We start from the raw sequence: 13569 nt of genomic DNA, 5'->3' as shown, positions 1-13569 counted from the left end.
GGGTCGGGGCGGTCCCTGCCCGGGCAGCGGGACGGGTGCGGGGGGTCGGGGGTCCCGGTCGGGCTCCGCCGCCGCGGGCAGCCCCGCGTCGCGGTCCGTCGCGCCGGCGGCGCCGAGGAGGGGAGGGCGGCCGGGGCGAGCCGGGGCTGGGCTTCGCCGCTCCCGTCCCCGGGGCCCGGGGGGCGGCCTCTGCCTCCGCCGCTTCGCTGACGAGTCGGGGGCTCTGCGCGGTGCGTCCCGGTGCCCGTCGCCACCCGCCTCCCGTGTCCGTGAGTCTCCCGGTGCCGCCTCCGCCCGCACCCCGTGTCCGTGAGCCTCCCGGCGCCCGCTGCCGTCTGCACCCCGTGTCCGTGTGCCTCCCGGTGCCTCCCGGTGCGCCGCCCGCTGCCGCCGCCCGCCCCGCCGTGCGGTGCCCCACGCCCCGGCACCGGGGCTGCTCCGCCGCCTCCCGCTCCGGTGCGCGGTGGCTCCGCGAGTCGGTGCTGCCGGGTCCGCTCGGACCCACCGGGGCTGGGGAAGGAGAACCTGTTCTGCATCCTGCACTCTCCGGTGACGAACCTGTCCTGGCGTGGGGGCAGTTTCCCTGTGGGTGCCAAGAAGGGGATAGGGGACAGAGCCCCCTCGGAGAAGGCTGCCGAGACCCTCCTCGTTCTCCGTTGGGGTGACACGAGCAGGGTGAAATATGAGCCCGAGGAGAGTGACCACGGGAGCGTGCTGGGTGCTCGGGGTCCCAGCTCTTCCCCTCGCCCAGCTCCGGAGCCTCCGGCACGCAGAGGGATCCACTCTCTGCCCCAAGGAGCCTCCAGGCTCGCAACGCCTCGGGCCGTGCCAGGGGGGAAGGTGTGAGGTGTCCCGCCGTTTGCGGTGTCCCTCGGCAGTGCAGTGTGTGGGCCAGCAGGTACCTGCCTGCCCAGGGAAGGGGTGATCAGCCTCTGCATTGTGAGGGGATCATTACGGGAGAGTTTCCAGACCTGCCAGCCTGGCATGCCAGAAGGAGAGGTGGGTGAGGAGCCTCCATTAGCCGCCGCTGCTCCCCTCAGAAATTCAGCAATAGGCAAATAAATAGTGAAATGGTCGCTGCGAGGGAGCAGGGAGCCAAGGAGAAGAAATATTCTGGGAGGGTGAGTGCACTTTGGAGCCACATTACAGCTTGCTACTCGAGCAGTTCTGCAGCAACTCACTTAATCACAACAGAAACCTTTATTAACGATACTGAAAAGCAGTGAATAAGTGGGTCATGTATAATAAGCCATTTGTGTTCAGTAGGTGAATACCAATTTGATAAAAGCCGTGTGTGCTGAAAACCTGTATAAATCGCTGTTTAGCAGATCGGAGATTGATCATTTCATTACAGGCTGCTACAGCTTTCCCTCCGCACCGTGAAGAGTCCGGCAGGTCGGGGATGTGGAGCGGGAGAGGAGGCAGGGCCGGTGGGATGGATTCGGCTGTGGCTGGTGGGGTCGGGCAGGTCCTGCCAGGCTTTGCCCGCAGCAGGCAGTGCCCGGAGCTTGCTGCCATCTCTGCCCGGGGCTGGCGGCCTGGAGGAGCCTCCGCAGCATCGCGAGGCTCTGGCACAGCCCGGGAGTGGCTTCGCTCTTCCTTTTAACTTGTTCACAGCGAGGGAATTGACCGGGAGCAGCATGTGCTCCGCAGGCATGGCCCAGTGACCGTGAGCACTCCCGGGGCACGGGCAGCTCCCCCATCCTGCCACCCCACAGTGGTCAGCGAGGCTCTGCTCGCAGGGCAGCCAGGGCTGTGGGGAGGGAAAAGTCACAGTCGGATAAAGTCCTCTCCCTGCCCGCACAGCAAAGGCTCTGCCTTGGGCAAGGATAGAGCCAGGATGGGCTCCATCTGCCCTGGGAGAGCGCCTGAGCTGCAGGATCCCTCCCGCCATCCCTCCCTTACCCACAGCGCTGCCTCTCCCCCCTTTCTCCTCTCCTCTCCTCAGGCTGGCGCCTTCAATTATTCATGCCCCCCATTGCAGCCTGTGCACGCTGGGCTGCTGCCATCGGCTTTCACACGCGCTGGCTGGGAAGCTCCACCGCCTTCCCAGCTTGCTGGCTCCGGAGCGGGGCAGGGGAGAGGTGCGGTGAGGAGGACAAGCCCGTCTCCTTCCCGGCATCGTGCGCAGGCGGTACCTCCTCACCGTCAGCAGAGCCGCGGCTGGAGGCTGGAGGGAGCGGGGCCCCGGCTCCCCAGGGCGCTGCCTTGCTCCGTTCTTGCACACCCCGGTGATTATTCTATCAATTACTTTCATAAACACTTTGCATTCTGCCGGATTTTTTCACACTTCCTGATGGGAATTCTCCACCCGATGTGTTTTTCCTGCTGCTGTTCGTGCAGTCATTCAACGCAATTACATCTGACACCTCTCCTCATCAAACGTCTGGGCTTTCTCTTCCCTTGAAGCGGCTGACAGACGACGGGCCAGACACTGGGAATTATTACGTTAGGACAGTGACAGCTAATTTTAATCATAACGTTCCCCATGAGCGAGGTGGGAATCAAACCAGCAGCCGGCACGGCTGTGCACGGTCTGGGAGCCGTGGGCAGCACGGCAGGGCTGGAGCAAGGACCTGGAGGGGGCCAGGGAGCTGGATGATCTCCACTGCTCCCCTCTTCATCAGAGGCCGGGCAGGCACCCAGGCGAGGACCTGGTGAATGCTCTTCCCTTCATAGCTCCTCTGGGATTTTGGTTCACTGAGTGGGACTCATGAGCCTCGGGACAGACAGCCCTTCCTGGCCCCATTGCTGATGGCTCTGGCTCTCTTTGAGCTCCTTTTCTCCATGGCCACTTCCCCTCCTGCAGGCTTCTTTCCTGCCTGGCTTCCCACTCCCTACAGCTCCGTCTGCAGTGGGTGCCCAGCTGGGCACCAGGGACGTCAGCTGAGCTCGGTTGTGTTGGGTGAATTGGTGCCTTGTAGCATGTGCTCCATGTGGAGCTGGACTGGGATGAGCCCACCAGTGATGGGTCCGGCAGAGCTGGGCAGGAGGGGGCTGTGTCTGTGAGCACTGAGCACTGCCAGCTCTGTGGGATGGTATCAGCACCGTGTGTGGTGTGGGCAGCTCTCAGCAGTGGCTGCCAGGGCCGGTGGCTCATGTTTTGGGTGCTGGGTGTGACACCAGGGGGCTGATCTTGAGCAGAGCAAAGCTCCTGTCTGCCCCATCCCAGCTCCTGCCTGCTGGGAACCATCCACTGGCAGAGAGCAGCATCAGAGCAAGTGGTGGCTGCACGATGGCTGCACATGCTGCTGGGGTCCCACTGGGAGCTATCAAAAAGGGCCATTTTAGGGCTTTAGTACTTATGCTATCAAATAACAACTCCTCCTTGTGCCCCTTGGGAGGGAATTGTCTGAGAACTGCGACTCCCCAGGAGCCAGCCAGGAGCAGTGAGTCCCCTTGCCTGGGTAAAGCTTTGTGTACCCGGGGCCAGGCTGGGGGGACTCACCACTGACATCTCTCCCTGCGGCAGTTAAACATTAGGGCAGCAAGGACCTACTGGGGGCAGGAGCTGGAGCATCCAAACATGATGGGGCACTGCTGGAAATACCTGCAGGTTTCAAGGTTAATTCCACCTTTCCGGTGAGGTGAGTGCTGGCCTGATCACAGTCTCACTGAATTAGCTGGATATTTTTTTTGTTTTAATTCATGCTGCAAATTTGAGCTCCTTCTGCTGCTAATGTGACAGTAAGTAGGGGCAGAGCAATGGCATTGCCATCCCCAGCGTGTGGCGGGAGCCTCCCGGCCTCAACCATGGCCACAACATTCCAGCCTGACGTGTCTCGTGGGAAGGGAGATGGCTCTGGAGGGGAGCAGTGCTCGCTGCCCGAGCTCTCTGCCCGGCTCAGCGGCCGGAGCCAGCGCCACCTGCCCTCTCTCACCAGTGCCGCCGTCACGCCGTGTTTATGCAGCGGTTTGCACCGTGATGTGTTTTCGGCGCCCTGGGGTCAGCATCCCTGCTCGCAGGCTTGTCAGGAGGAGAGGCATCCACAGCTGTTAGCGGTGGTGGGAAGGGGAGGGAGGCTCTAGCCCGACTTGTGCAGCAGACCCGGTGTCCCCGCGGTGGGGACAGTGTGGGTCACACGGCCAGTGCACTGGGGTAGCGCCCAGGCCTCTGCTCCTGGATCCATCTGGAGGGTGCCTTCTGTACCTTCCGATGTCCCGGGGTGTGTCCTGCTCAGGCAGCCCACAACAGTGGGTGGGGGGTCCTGTGGCACCCAAGAGGATCCGTCCCCTTCTGGATCCCTGCTCGGTGTGTGTGCCAGGATGTGCCTCGGGTGCCTTTGCTGCCAGCAGGACACGGTGCTGCTGCAGTCGGGTTGTTGCTCCATCAGTCACACGGGTCAGGGATACCTGGGGAGGGGAAGGTGCTGGAGGGGTTGTGGGTGCCTGGGGAGGGTGCCAGCAGTGGTGGATGCTGTCAGGCACGTTTGTTTTTCCTGCAGTGGTGCAGCTCAAACCGAGCAGGTCGGAACCGGCCCTGTGCCAGGGATGCAGGGCAGGGTTTGGATGGACATGCCAGTGGGCAGGAGTGGGTGCAGAGGGGCTCCTCAGCTCCTCCAGCCTCTGTCTGTGCCCAGCATGGGACAGAGCAAGACCCCAGCCCCACTGTTTGCCCAGCATGTGCCACCCTACCAGCCCAGCTGTGGCTCTGGTGAGGGGCTCCAGCTCTGTTGGGCAGGGAAAGAGGCTTCCAACTACCTGGCACTGCCATGGCTTAGGGGAAAAATCCCTCCCGGACGAGGCGCCTATGCTGACCGGGTGATTAACAGGCATTTGCAAACGTCCAATGCATTTTTAATTGCCCTCCAGTACATGTTTGCACAAACATTAGCCCGAGTGCGTGCCCACGGTGCTGCTCCAGCCGTGGGTGTCTTTGGTACCTTGTGGGGGCTATGGTGGGGGGCCATGGGAACTGGGTCTGTGGGTCATTTCCAGGTACTCAGGGTGATGCACAACCTGCCCTTTCCCCAGCACAGGGGAGGTGGGGGCTGCCCCATCCCCACTGCCCACAGACCCCCTCCATGTGGAGCGGGGCCGGGTGAGGGATGGTGCCGCCGCAGGGAGGGAGCACACAGCCTGTCTGTCTCGGGTTTATGAGAGCACCAAGCTGTCCCAGCAGGCGTTTTCAATTCCGTTTATCTGTGTTTCCCCATTGAGTTCATTTTATTTCCCCTGATTTTTGTTTCCTGGAAGATTTATCGATCCTGGTGTGCTCGGTTTATGACAGGTAGCAGGCCATAAAGCACACGGAGCAATGGCCCCCAACGGCCCCCTCCCTTTTGCCACCAGGACGCTGCAACAATGTCAGTGGGAGGACAGGGATTGTGCTGTGTGACAGAGGGGCCTGGGTGGGCAGGGGGCTGAGGTGCTGGAGGGGCTGAGGCACTGGCCAGCGTTGGTGACTTGTCCGGTGCTGGTGGGAGCAGGGTCCAGGCAGCTTGGCTGCCGTGGTGCAGGGTCTACGCCCAGCCAAGGGCCTACTCATGGCTGGGGGCTGCCTGGTGGGATCCTGATCCCCTCTGCCCATGTCCTCATGGAAGTGCAGAGCTGGGCTGGGCAGTGCATCAAGTCCTGTCCTCACCCCATCACCTCTGTCCAGGCATCTGAGGTCCGTGGCATCCACTGGGAAGGGCACACGATGCTGCTGTAGGACACATTTGAGAGACATCTGTCCCCAGCAAAGGTGATGACCCCGGTCATCCATCCATGGGACCTGCCCTCCTCTGGATGCACTTGAAGGTGGCTGAGCCCTGGCGTTAATTAATACATATGCTTCCCAACTAAAATCAGAAAGAAAGAATGTGCTTGATTCAATCCAACCTTTTCTCCACTCCTCTGCTGAACTCCTGTCTGTGGGACCAGATTTTAATCATGTTTAGAACAATTTGGACCTGGCTGGAGCCCTCAGGTCATCACCCTGCCTCTCCACTGCTGGAGCTGTTGGACCCAGAGGGCTGGCACAGCCTCTGCTGAACCCACTGCCTTTGGCCTTCACTTCTTCCAGCAGGAATCCTGTGGGGAAAGAGCCTGATCCTGGCTGTGGCCAGGGAATGAGTGGGCAAGTGCTGGTTAACAGCTGGACACAACAGCCTCAGCACCACCGTGGTGGGAGCACAGAGGAAGCCTTTGCCCTGTGCCAAGGATACCCTCCTGCTCCTGCCACAGCCCTTGGCCCCCGGGAGCTGTTCCTTTGGCAGCAGCTCCCTCCACTCACCGACACAGAACCCAAATGGCTGCTGATGCCAGGTCCTGGGCAAACAGGGTGTGGGAGCAGCACTGGGAACCCCACCAGGAGACCCGGCCTTGGTAAATCCTGGTGTTGGGTATTTTCCTCAGTTCCCTGCTGAGATGGATTAAAGGAAAGCGATAAGTGGATGGGATTTCCACGCGTCCAGAGGGACGGGGAGATATTAGAGGTATTAGCTTTTCGTCTGGGCTGATAATAATTGGTTTTCAGAGGGATCAGGGCTGGTGAGAGCGCTGCTCCCGACAGGCTGTGTGTCCCAGGGGGCTCTGGTGGCACCGATGGGACCTCACAGTGACTGTGAGCCAGCAGCGCCGGCGGCATGAGGTGGTGGGTGAGGAGGGGAGTCACAGGGCAGCCTCTGCAGCCACAACAGTGATGGGGTATGCAGGGGGCTGGCAGCCCTGTCCCAGTGCTGTGCCGTGCAGGGGGCTGGCAGCCCTGTCCCGGTGCTGTGCGTGCAGGAGCCATCAGAGAACGTGGCTGCAGCGTTTGGCGGAGCCCGGCACGCCGGGGCCGTCTGTACGGAGGAACAACAATCTCTCCGGAGGAGATGAAAAGAATTCTAATTACATCTCCGAACAATATTTGTTTTGAGTGAGGAAAGCAAACCATATGGCATGTGGGAGCCTGTTTGGGGCTGCATTAACCGAGGATTTGTTTTTCATTTGTGCCCTGATCTGAGAGAGATGCGATTTTTGCTTCATTTATTTATTACGCCTTGGAGGTGCGGGGGGTCCTGCACTCACTCTGGGGCAGAGGCCCCAGGGGTCCTGTGGTAGTGGGGGGCCGCAGGCTCCTGCTCCCTCCCTTTCCTCCCACTGCTCTTTGGGAAGTGCCAGGGGCTGGGTGGGCCAGGTGGTTCTGCTGGGGTTGGGGACGGATCACTGGTGTGGGCAAGGGGAAGCTGTGGATGACAGGGACCTGTCCGCTCTGCTGAGGGGACGGGGTCTGTATGGCTGGGGAAGGATGCAGGCACTCCTGGAGACCTCGCTCACGTGGCTGGAGGCATTGTCCTTTGCCAGGAGGGTGGTGTGCCCCTGCAGGAACCTGCAGCCCTCGCTCTGTCTCCTGCAGCCCTCTTCACCGAGACCCCCCACGACATGACGGCGCAGGCGGGCGAGGACGTGGAGATGGCGTGTTCCTTCCGCGGCACCGGCTCCCCCTCCTACTCCCTTGAGATCCAGTGGTGGTACGTCCGCAACCACAAGGACTGGACGGACAAACAGACGTGGGCTTCCAGCCAGGTAATGCCCCTCGTCCTCCCCCTCCGTAGCAGCAAAGAAAGGCAGAGCCCTTCCCTGCTTCACCCAGGGGAAGGGGCTTTGCTTGCAGCCACTGTTGGGTTTAGTGGGGGACCCCATACTGCAGCAGCATTCCCAGTGCTGACCGGACCTGCAGAGCAGGGTCTCATTCCTCTCTGCACTGACAGAGGGAAGCCTGGGGGTTCCCTTGGTGCAGGATCCTGCACTGCACGGCATCCCTCTGCACTGAGGTGCTCTGAGGCCCGCGGGGCTGGGCTGTCCTGGCTGCCCTTCCCAGCTGAGGGGCCGCCTGGCCCATCCCCGTGAGCAGTCTGAGGTAGAATCCTTGTTTTTGTGCTTGTGCCTTTGCCTACCTCATCACCTGCTTGTCCTTCCTGGCCCTGCACCCTCCGTCCCTCCCTTTTTTCCCTGTTTCCCTGTGTATTGGTCCGGCAAACAGCGTCTCTTTATTTCTCTCTCTGTTCACACAGAGATAAGGGCCAAAGAATGGGAAGCAGCTTTGGGGATTTTAATGAGCCTTTATTGTCCTGTCTTTGGCAGAGCTGCTGCTGGTGTTGCCATAAATTGAGAAGCCTTGGGGCAGCACTGCCAAGAGAAGCATTGCCAGGAGCCAAGGGTGGCGGGGCCAAGGGTGGTGGGGGCACTGGGAATGCCCAGCCAGTGGCTGCCAAAGGGGATTACTGGTAGGAATGGGGGCAGGTGCTGGCAGTGATGGGGACAGGGTTCCAAAGATGGGGGGCACTGCTGCAGTGGTGATGCCACAGCGATGATGGCTCCATCCCCAGTCCTGGATGACAGAGATGAGATGCCAGGGACCTGTGGGTGAGCACCCCATGCCCCCTGGCTGCTGTGGTACTGCCGGTTCCTCCCATACCAGGTGCCTGGTGTGCCTCCATCTGCCCTGGGTGCCTGGCTATGCTGGGGCTGAGCAGCCCCTTTTCCCTTCTCCCTCTTCCTCCTTGCCTGGGGCAGCCACCCTGGGGGTGGGAAGGGGTCTGGTGACCTCCCACCCACTCCCAGCTGAGCTGACCATTTCTCTTCCCTTTCTGGTCTCCCCCCATGCTGCTCCTCCCACAGCTGAAATCATCACCACCAGAGGAGCCCGGGAAGGACGCGACCAAAATCAGCGTGAGTTTGGGTGATGGTTCTTGGGGGGCTGCACTTGAGGGCTCACTGGGATGTTCTGCTCATCCCACCGGTGCTGCTGTGCCACAGGCTGGGAACACCGGGGTGGGAGGGCTGGGTCTGCCCTGGCTTGGTGCTGGGGGTGACCTACTCTCCTTGGCACCAATTGGCACAGCCTGAACCCTGAGCCCCGTCCAGTATCTGAGTGACACATTAATGCCCGGGATAAAATAATCCAATTGGCTCAGCGGATTAGCATCCCAAAGCCATTTAGGCTCATGTGAGCAGAATGAGGAGACACTAATCAGTTAAATACAACACTCTTGGCCTTCCACTGTCCAGCATCTGGCTCTCCCTGTCTCGGGGGGCTTTGTGTTTGGGGGTGCCACAGGCACAGAGCAGTGTCAGAAGGTGTTTCCCACCATCACCGCTGCCCTGCCAGCCTCTCCTGGTTATTCCATTTTTCCCTTGCTGAGCAAGCAAGGGCAGATGAGGCTGTTCAGGTGCCCAGGATTAGTCCCCCATCCCCAGGAAACGACCAAGAGTCTTTTACAAGGAATACAGTGCCAGAACCTTTCCCAACAGAGGGCATCACCTCTCAATGCCCATCTGCAGGGATCAGCTCACGATTCTCTTGCTGGTAACGAATCCCCCTCCAGGGGCCACGTCCCCTTTGATCAATTCACTCCCACAATCCACATCCAGACCTCAGCAGGTTCCTCAAGGATCTGTCCCTTACCAGGGTGCTGTGGCTTGCTGCCCCACAAACAGCCAAGTTCCAGGGCTGCTGCTGGAGCATCCAGAGCCTGGGCTCTGCCAGGCTCTGTCAGACCCTGTCTGCAGGCTCAGAGTGCTGCTCCCCATGTCCCAAACCAGCCCTGCTCCCGGGGCAGGAGAGGCAAAGGCAGGTGCAAGGAGCCATCCTGGGGTGAACACTCCCCCTCATCTCAGCATAATTAGGCAGTTAATTGCACGCCGGGATGGAATCGATGTGTGTGCGGGTGAAACTGGGATTTATTTTGAACTGCTAGAGGTGCAACGCCTCTGCTGCCTCCTCCAGATCCAGCCAGCAGGGAGAGGCTGGAGCTTCAAACCTCTTTTGTTTGTTGTTATTTCGAATGTCCTTGATCATGAAGTGTTTACGGAATGGAGGAGGTAAATGAACACATGTGGTTCTGATGGCACTTGTGGTACTGCCATGGCAGCAGGTGACTGGGAACAAGCAGCAGCACCAAACAGTGAGGGGTGATGTAAATCCCACTCAGGAGCCACCATGCCAGGAATCCCTTGGCCGTTTGTTATCCACCAAACACACCTGGTGCTGGAGGCACTGGCTCTGCCTGGAGCCACCGCACTTTGTGGGGATGAGGAGAAGGGAAACATGACGAGTCTGGGGTTTTTTTCTTTTCCCTGCATGGCTCAGGGCTGAGCTGGGTCTGGGCACAGCACATCTGCCCACCCTGGCCGAGCCAGGGGCTCTGCCCTGTTTCCATGGTCAGTGAGGGCCGTTGTTGCTCTGTCTGTGCTGGCGGGGCCACAAGAGTTATGGATGGTCATAAAATCCTCCCTCCCGAGGCTCAGTGACCTGTTGGGCAGTGGCTCTGTGGCCACTGGCGGCACCAGCAAATTGGGGTTTTATTTTATTAGTTCTAAATTTCCCAACCATTAATTTCAGTGACTTCTGGCTCTCCCGACAAAGAGATTTTTTTGAAGCTCCTTTCCCATGACAGCCTCAGCATCTGGGCACGCTCTCACCAGGACCTGGCAGCTCCTGCCCCTTGCCTTGTCCTGTTCAGACCCCCACTCCTGACGATGCAGGACTGGGACTCATGGCTGCACATGGGCTTTGAGCAGCCCTGAGATGCCCTTTGGGGTGGCCCTGGCCATGAGCTGTGGCACCAGCTGCCTCTCAGCAGCCCATGGTGTGCAGGGCAGCCAAACACAGCAGTGTGTGCATGCTCATGTGTGTGCAGGTGTGAGCAGGTGTGTGCATGTGCCTGCATGTGCTGGCTGCCCTCACATTGTGTGGCTGTGGGGACACTGAGGGGTCCTGGTCCCCACGCTGCCTCCTTTGCCATTTGGGGCAGGTTTTGCCTCTCTCTGGCCCCGTTTCCAAACACCATAAAATCCTCAGCTAACAAATGCAGCGGCAAGTAGAAAAATGGCCTTTGCCATCCAGTGTGATTATAGGGAACGGAGCCAGGGGCCTCGGGGCGGGTTATAAATCTGATTTATTGACCCAGCCCAGAGCAGCCACGGCTCTGGCTAGTGAGTAAGTCTTAAATTTCATTGGGTGATAAATACTGAGAGCGAATCAATTTGGTAGAAAAGCTAATTAGCCAGCGTGGTTCCGCATCGATCTCCGAGCCCTGCGTGGCCAGGTGCGAGCCAGGGCTTCCATCATCCCATAGGCCTGGGCTGGGGCTGGGTCCCCCCTGTGCCAACTGCCCTGCTTTGCCCACCTGCACCATGTCCTCCCCAGAACGCCCCTGGGGCGTGGAATGGTGGCACATGGTCGGAGGTGGCACTGAGCTGGGTGTCTGGGGGGCAGTGGGAGTCCTGGGGACCACCTGACCCGCCATCTGCCCTGCTGCAGGTGGTGAAGGTGGTCGGCAGCAACATCTCCCACAAGCTGCGGCTGTCGCGGGTGAAGCTGGAGGACGAGGGGACGTACGAGTGCCGGGTGATCGACTCCAGCGACGGCAAGGCACGGCACCACAAGGTGAAGGCGTACCTGCGGGTGGAGGCCGCGGGGGGCCCGGGGCACCCCCAGGACACCGAGCTGCGGGGGGCCCCGCTGGCAGAGCTCGCCGCGCCGGGCTCAGCCCACGCACACCACCACCACCACCACCACAAAGCCGGGAGGGAGCTGAAGAAGCGCTCGGCAGACACGTCCTGTGTGCTGTAGGCGGGCGGTGTGGGGGGACGCCGGAGCCCCCCTCCGCCCTGGACTCAGCGGAGCCATCGACGGTCCCGCACCCCCTGCCAGAGACTGGCCCCACCGCCCCATCTTGTTCACCACCCCCCACCACCTCCCTCTCCCACAGGCCGCCGCAGGTTTCTCCCCCCAGCCCTGTGGTGCAGCGGTGCCAGGGCTTGGTGCGGGAGCAGGACTGTGTCCGTGCCAGGGGCGCATCGCTGGGACTGTGCCCGGGGCCAGGGTGTGTGCCCGCACGTGGTTGGTCCTCATCCCCACGGCCTTCTGTGGGCGGGCACCCGCTGCTCGATGCCACCGCAGTGCCGCGGGCTGTGCTGCGCCCAAGCTCTCCACCCAGTGGAGACCCCCCTGCCCACGGTACCTTCCCTGCCCTCCCTTGTGCTTCGCAGAACCAGCCGCCTTTTCCCGTAGGTTGCCCCGTTTAGTTGCTCCGTTCCAGCCCCACAGTGCTTATCTAAGTTCCAGCCTCCATCCTACAGCCCGCGTGTATCGCCCTGCCCTGCCCCGCCCCTGCCTGCCCCAAAGCCCCCCAGCACGTCAAGGCCTGAGCTCAGCAGAGGAAGGACGGCATGGCACACTCCTGGCATGCTCCTGGCACACTCGTGAATTGTTCAGCCAGGCAGCTGCCCGTGCTCCGTGTGTGCCCAGGGAGCTGTGCCGTCGGAGCTGGCCTCTTGCACCCATCACTCCTCCTGCCCTTTGCATTTGATGGAGGAGAGGGGCTCATCTGCCAGCCCTGCCCGTGCTCCCCCAATCCTGCTGCCCGTGTCGGCGAGGGTCTTGGCCCCTCCTGCCAGCTGAGCATCCCTCCCTCCCACGCCACGGCACCACGTTGCCCTGGCCAGGGTCTGGCTCACGGGCTCCTGTGTCGCAGTGCAAATGGCAGAGCCTGTCCCCAGTGTCCCCTCGGGTGTCCACTGCCACTGGGGACAGAGCTGTGGGGAGGGACAGGGGGATCCCGAGCCTCCCTGCCCGGGTGCCAGGCACCGCTGCCCTGCCACCCCCCGCCCGTGCCACCCAGCCTGCCGCCACCAGACCTGCTGCAGCTAATAAAGCTCTTTAAACAAAGCCTCTCTGGCTCTGTGCTCTCTGTCTGTGGCACGGCGAGGGGACACGGCTTTGGCACTGCCTTGGCTAAAACGGGGCTGGTGGGGCTGGGATGGGGATGGCGATGGGGGCGGGCACCAACATGATCACCTGCAGCTGCAGCCTCGGAGAATTTAAAAGCTGCAGCCTGGGAGCTCCTGCCCAGCTTGGGAGGAAGTTGCTGCTGCCACCCTGAGGGGTGCAGGATACGTCCAGGTCCCAGGTGAGCTGGGGTTGCTCCGAACTGGGGGTGGCTGGGTGGGCTGCCATCCTTGACACCAGCCTGGGTTTCCAGCCTAACAGTCGGGGGTTCCCAAAGCAGGGTGCTGAGTGCCCCTGGGACCTGGCTCTGCCTCTCTGGTGGGAAAGCAGCTCCCAGCACTGGCAATGCCCAGCCTGGCCCCAGATGCCTGAAGTCCCCCAGCTCTCTTGCAGCTTGTTACTCGCTCCTCACTGTGTTGTGAAGGAGTAAGAGCAGCTGGCTGGTTTCAGCCTGTGCCAGGGGCAGGAATGGGCACAGGGGGCTGGTGCCTGTGGAGCCACGGTCACCTTTGCCACCTGGAGAGCTGTGGCCTTGGGGAGAAAAGGGCACAGGGGAAAAACATTTAGGTGCTGCAGGGTGAGAGGCTGCTGGTGCAAAATTCCACTTTGCCATGAGCAATACTGGTGGCTGTGCCATAGCAATTGCTGGCAGGGCCAAGGAGTTGGGTCTGTGCTTGGCTTCTTCCAGTCAGGGGATGGGATTGCTGGAAGGAGAGGGATCAGGAGGCATCGGTCACTGGTGCAGCAAAACACAGTCCACAGGAAGAGCAAGAGACAAGCTGGGGAGGGCAGGAGGCTGCAAATCATCTCAAAAGGGGAGTAAACAAATTGCTGCACAGTCTAGTGATTTGTAAAACCTGGAGGTG

The 13569-nt window shown here is 60.9% G+C and overlaps 1 protein-coding gene across 1 annotated transcript; it reads left to right on the top strand.

Annotated features, from left to right (window-relative positions):
* Positions 1 to 4422: 4422 nt before the first annotated feature.
* On the top strand, positions 4423 to 12643 carry VSTM2L (V-set and transmembrane domain containing 2 like). Its single transcript, XM_027645961.1, has 4 exons — positions 4423 to 5306; positions 7325 to 7494; positions 8590 to 8640; positions 11234 to 12643. The coding sequence occupies exons 1-4, from the start codon at positions 5258 to 5260 to the stop codon at positions 11543 to 11545; spliced, it is 582 nt and encodes a 193-aa protein (XP_027501762.1). The 5' UTR covers positions 4423 to 5257; the 3' UTR covers positions 11546 to 12643.
* The last annotated feature ends 926 nt before the right edge of the window (positions 12644 to 13569 follow it).

This window comes from Corapipo altera, unplaced genomic scaffold, assembly GCF_003945725.1.
Source record: "Corapipo altera isolate COAL_440 unplaced genomic scaffold, ASM394572v1 64, whole genome shotgun sequence".
NCBI classification, from domain to species: Eukaryota; Metazoa; Chordata; class Aves; order Passeriformes; family Pipridae; genus Corapipo; species Corapipo altera.
The sequence above is the reverse complement of the archived record's forward strand: the minus strand, read 5'-3'. Positions and strand labels throughout refer to the sequence as shown.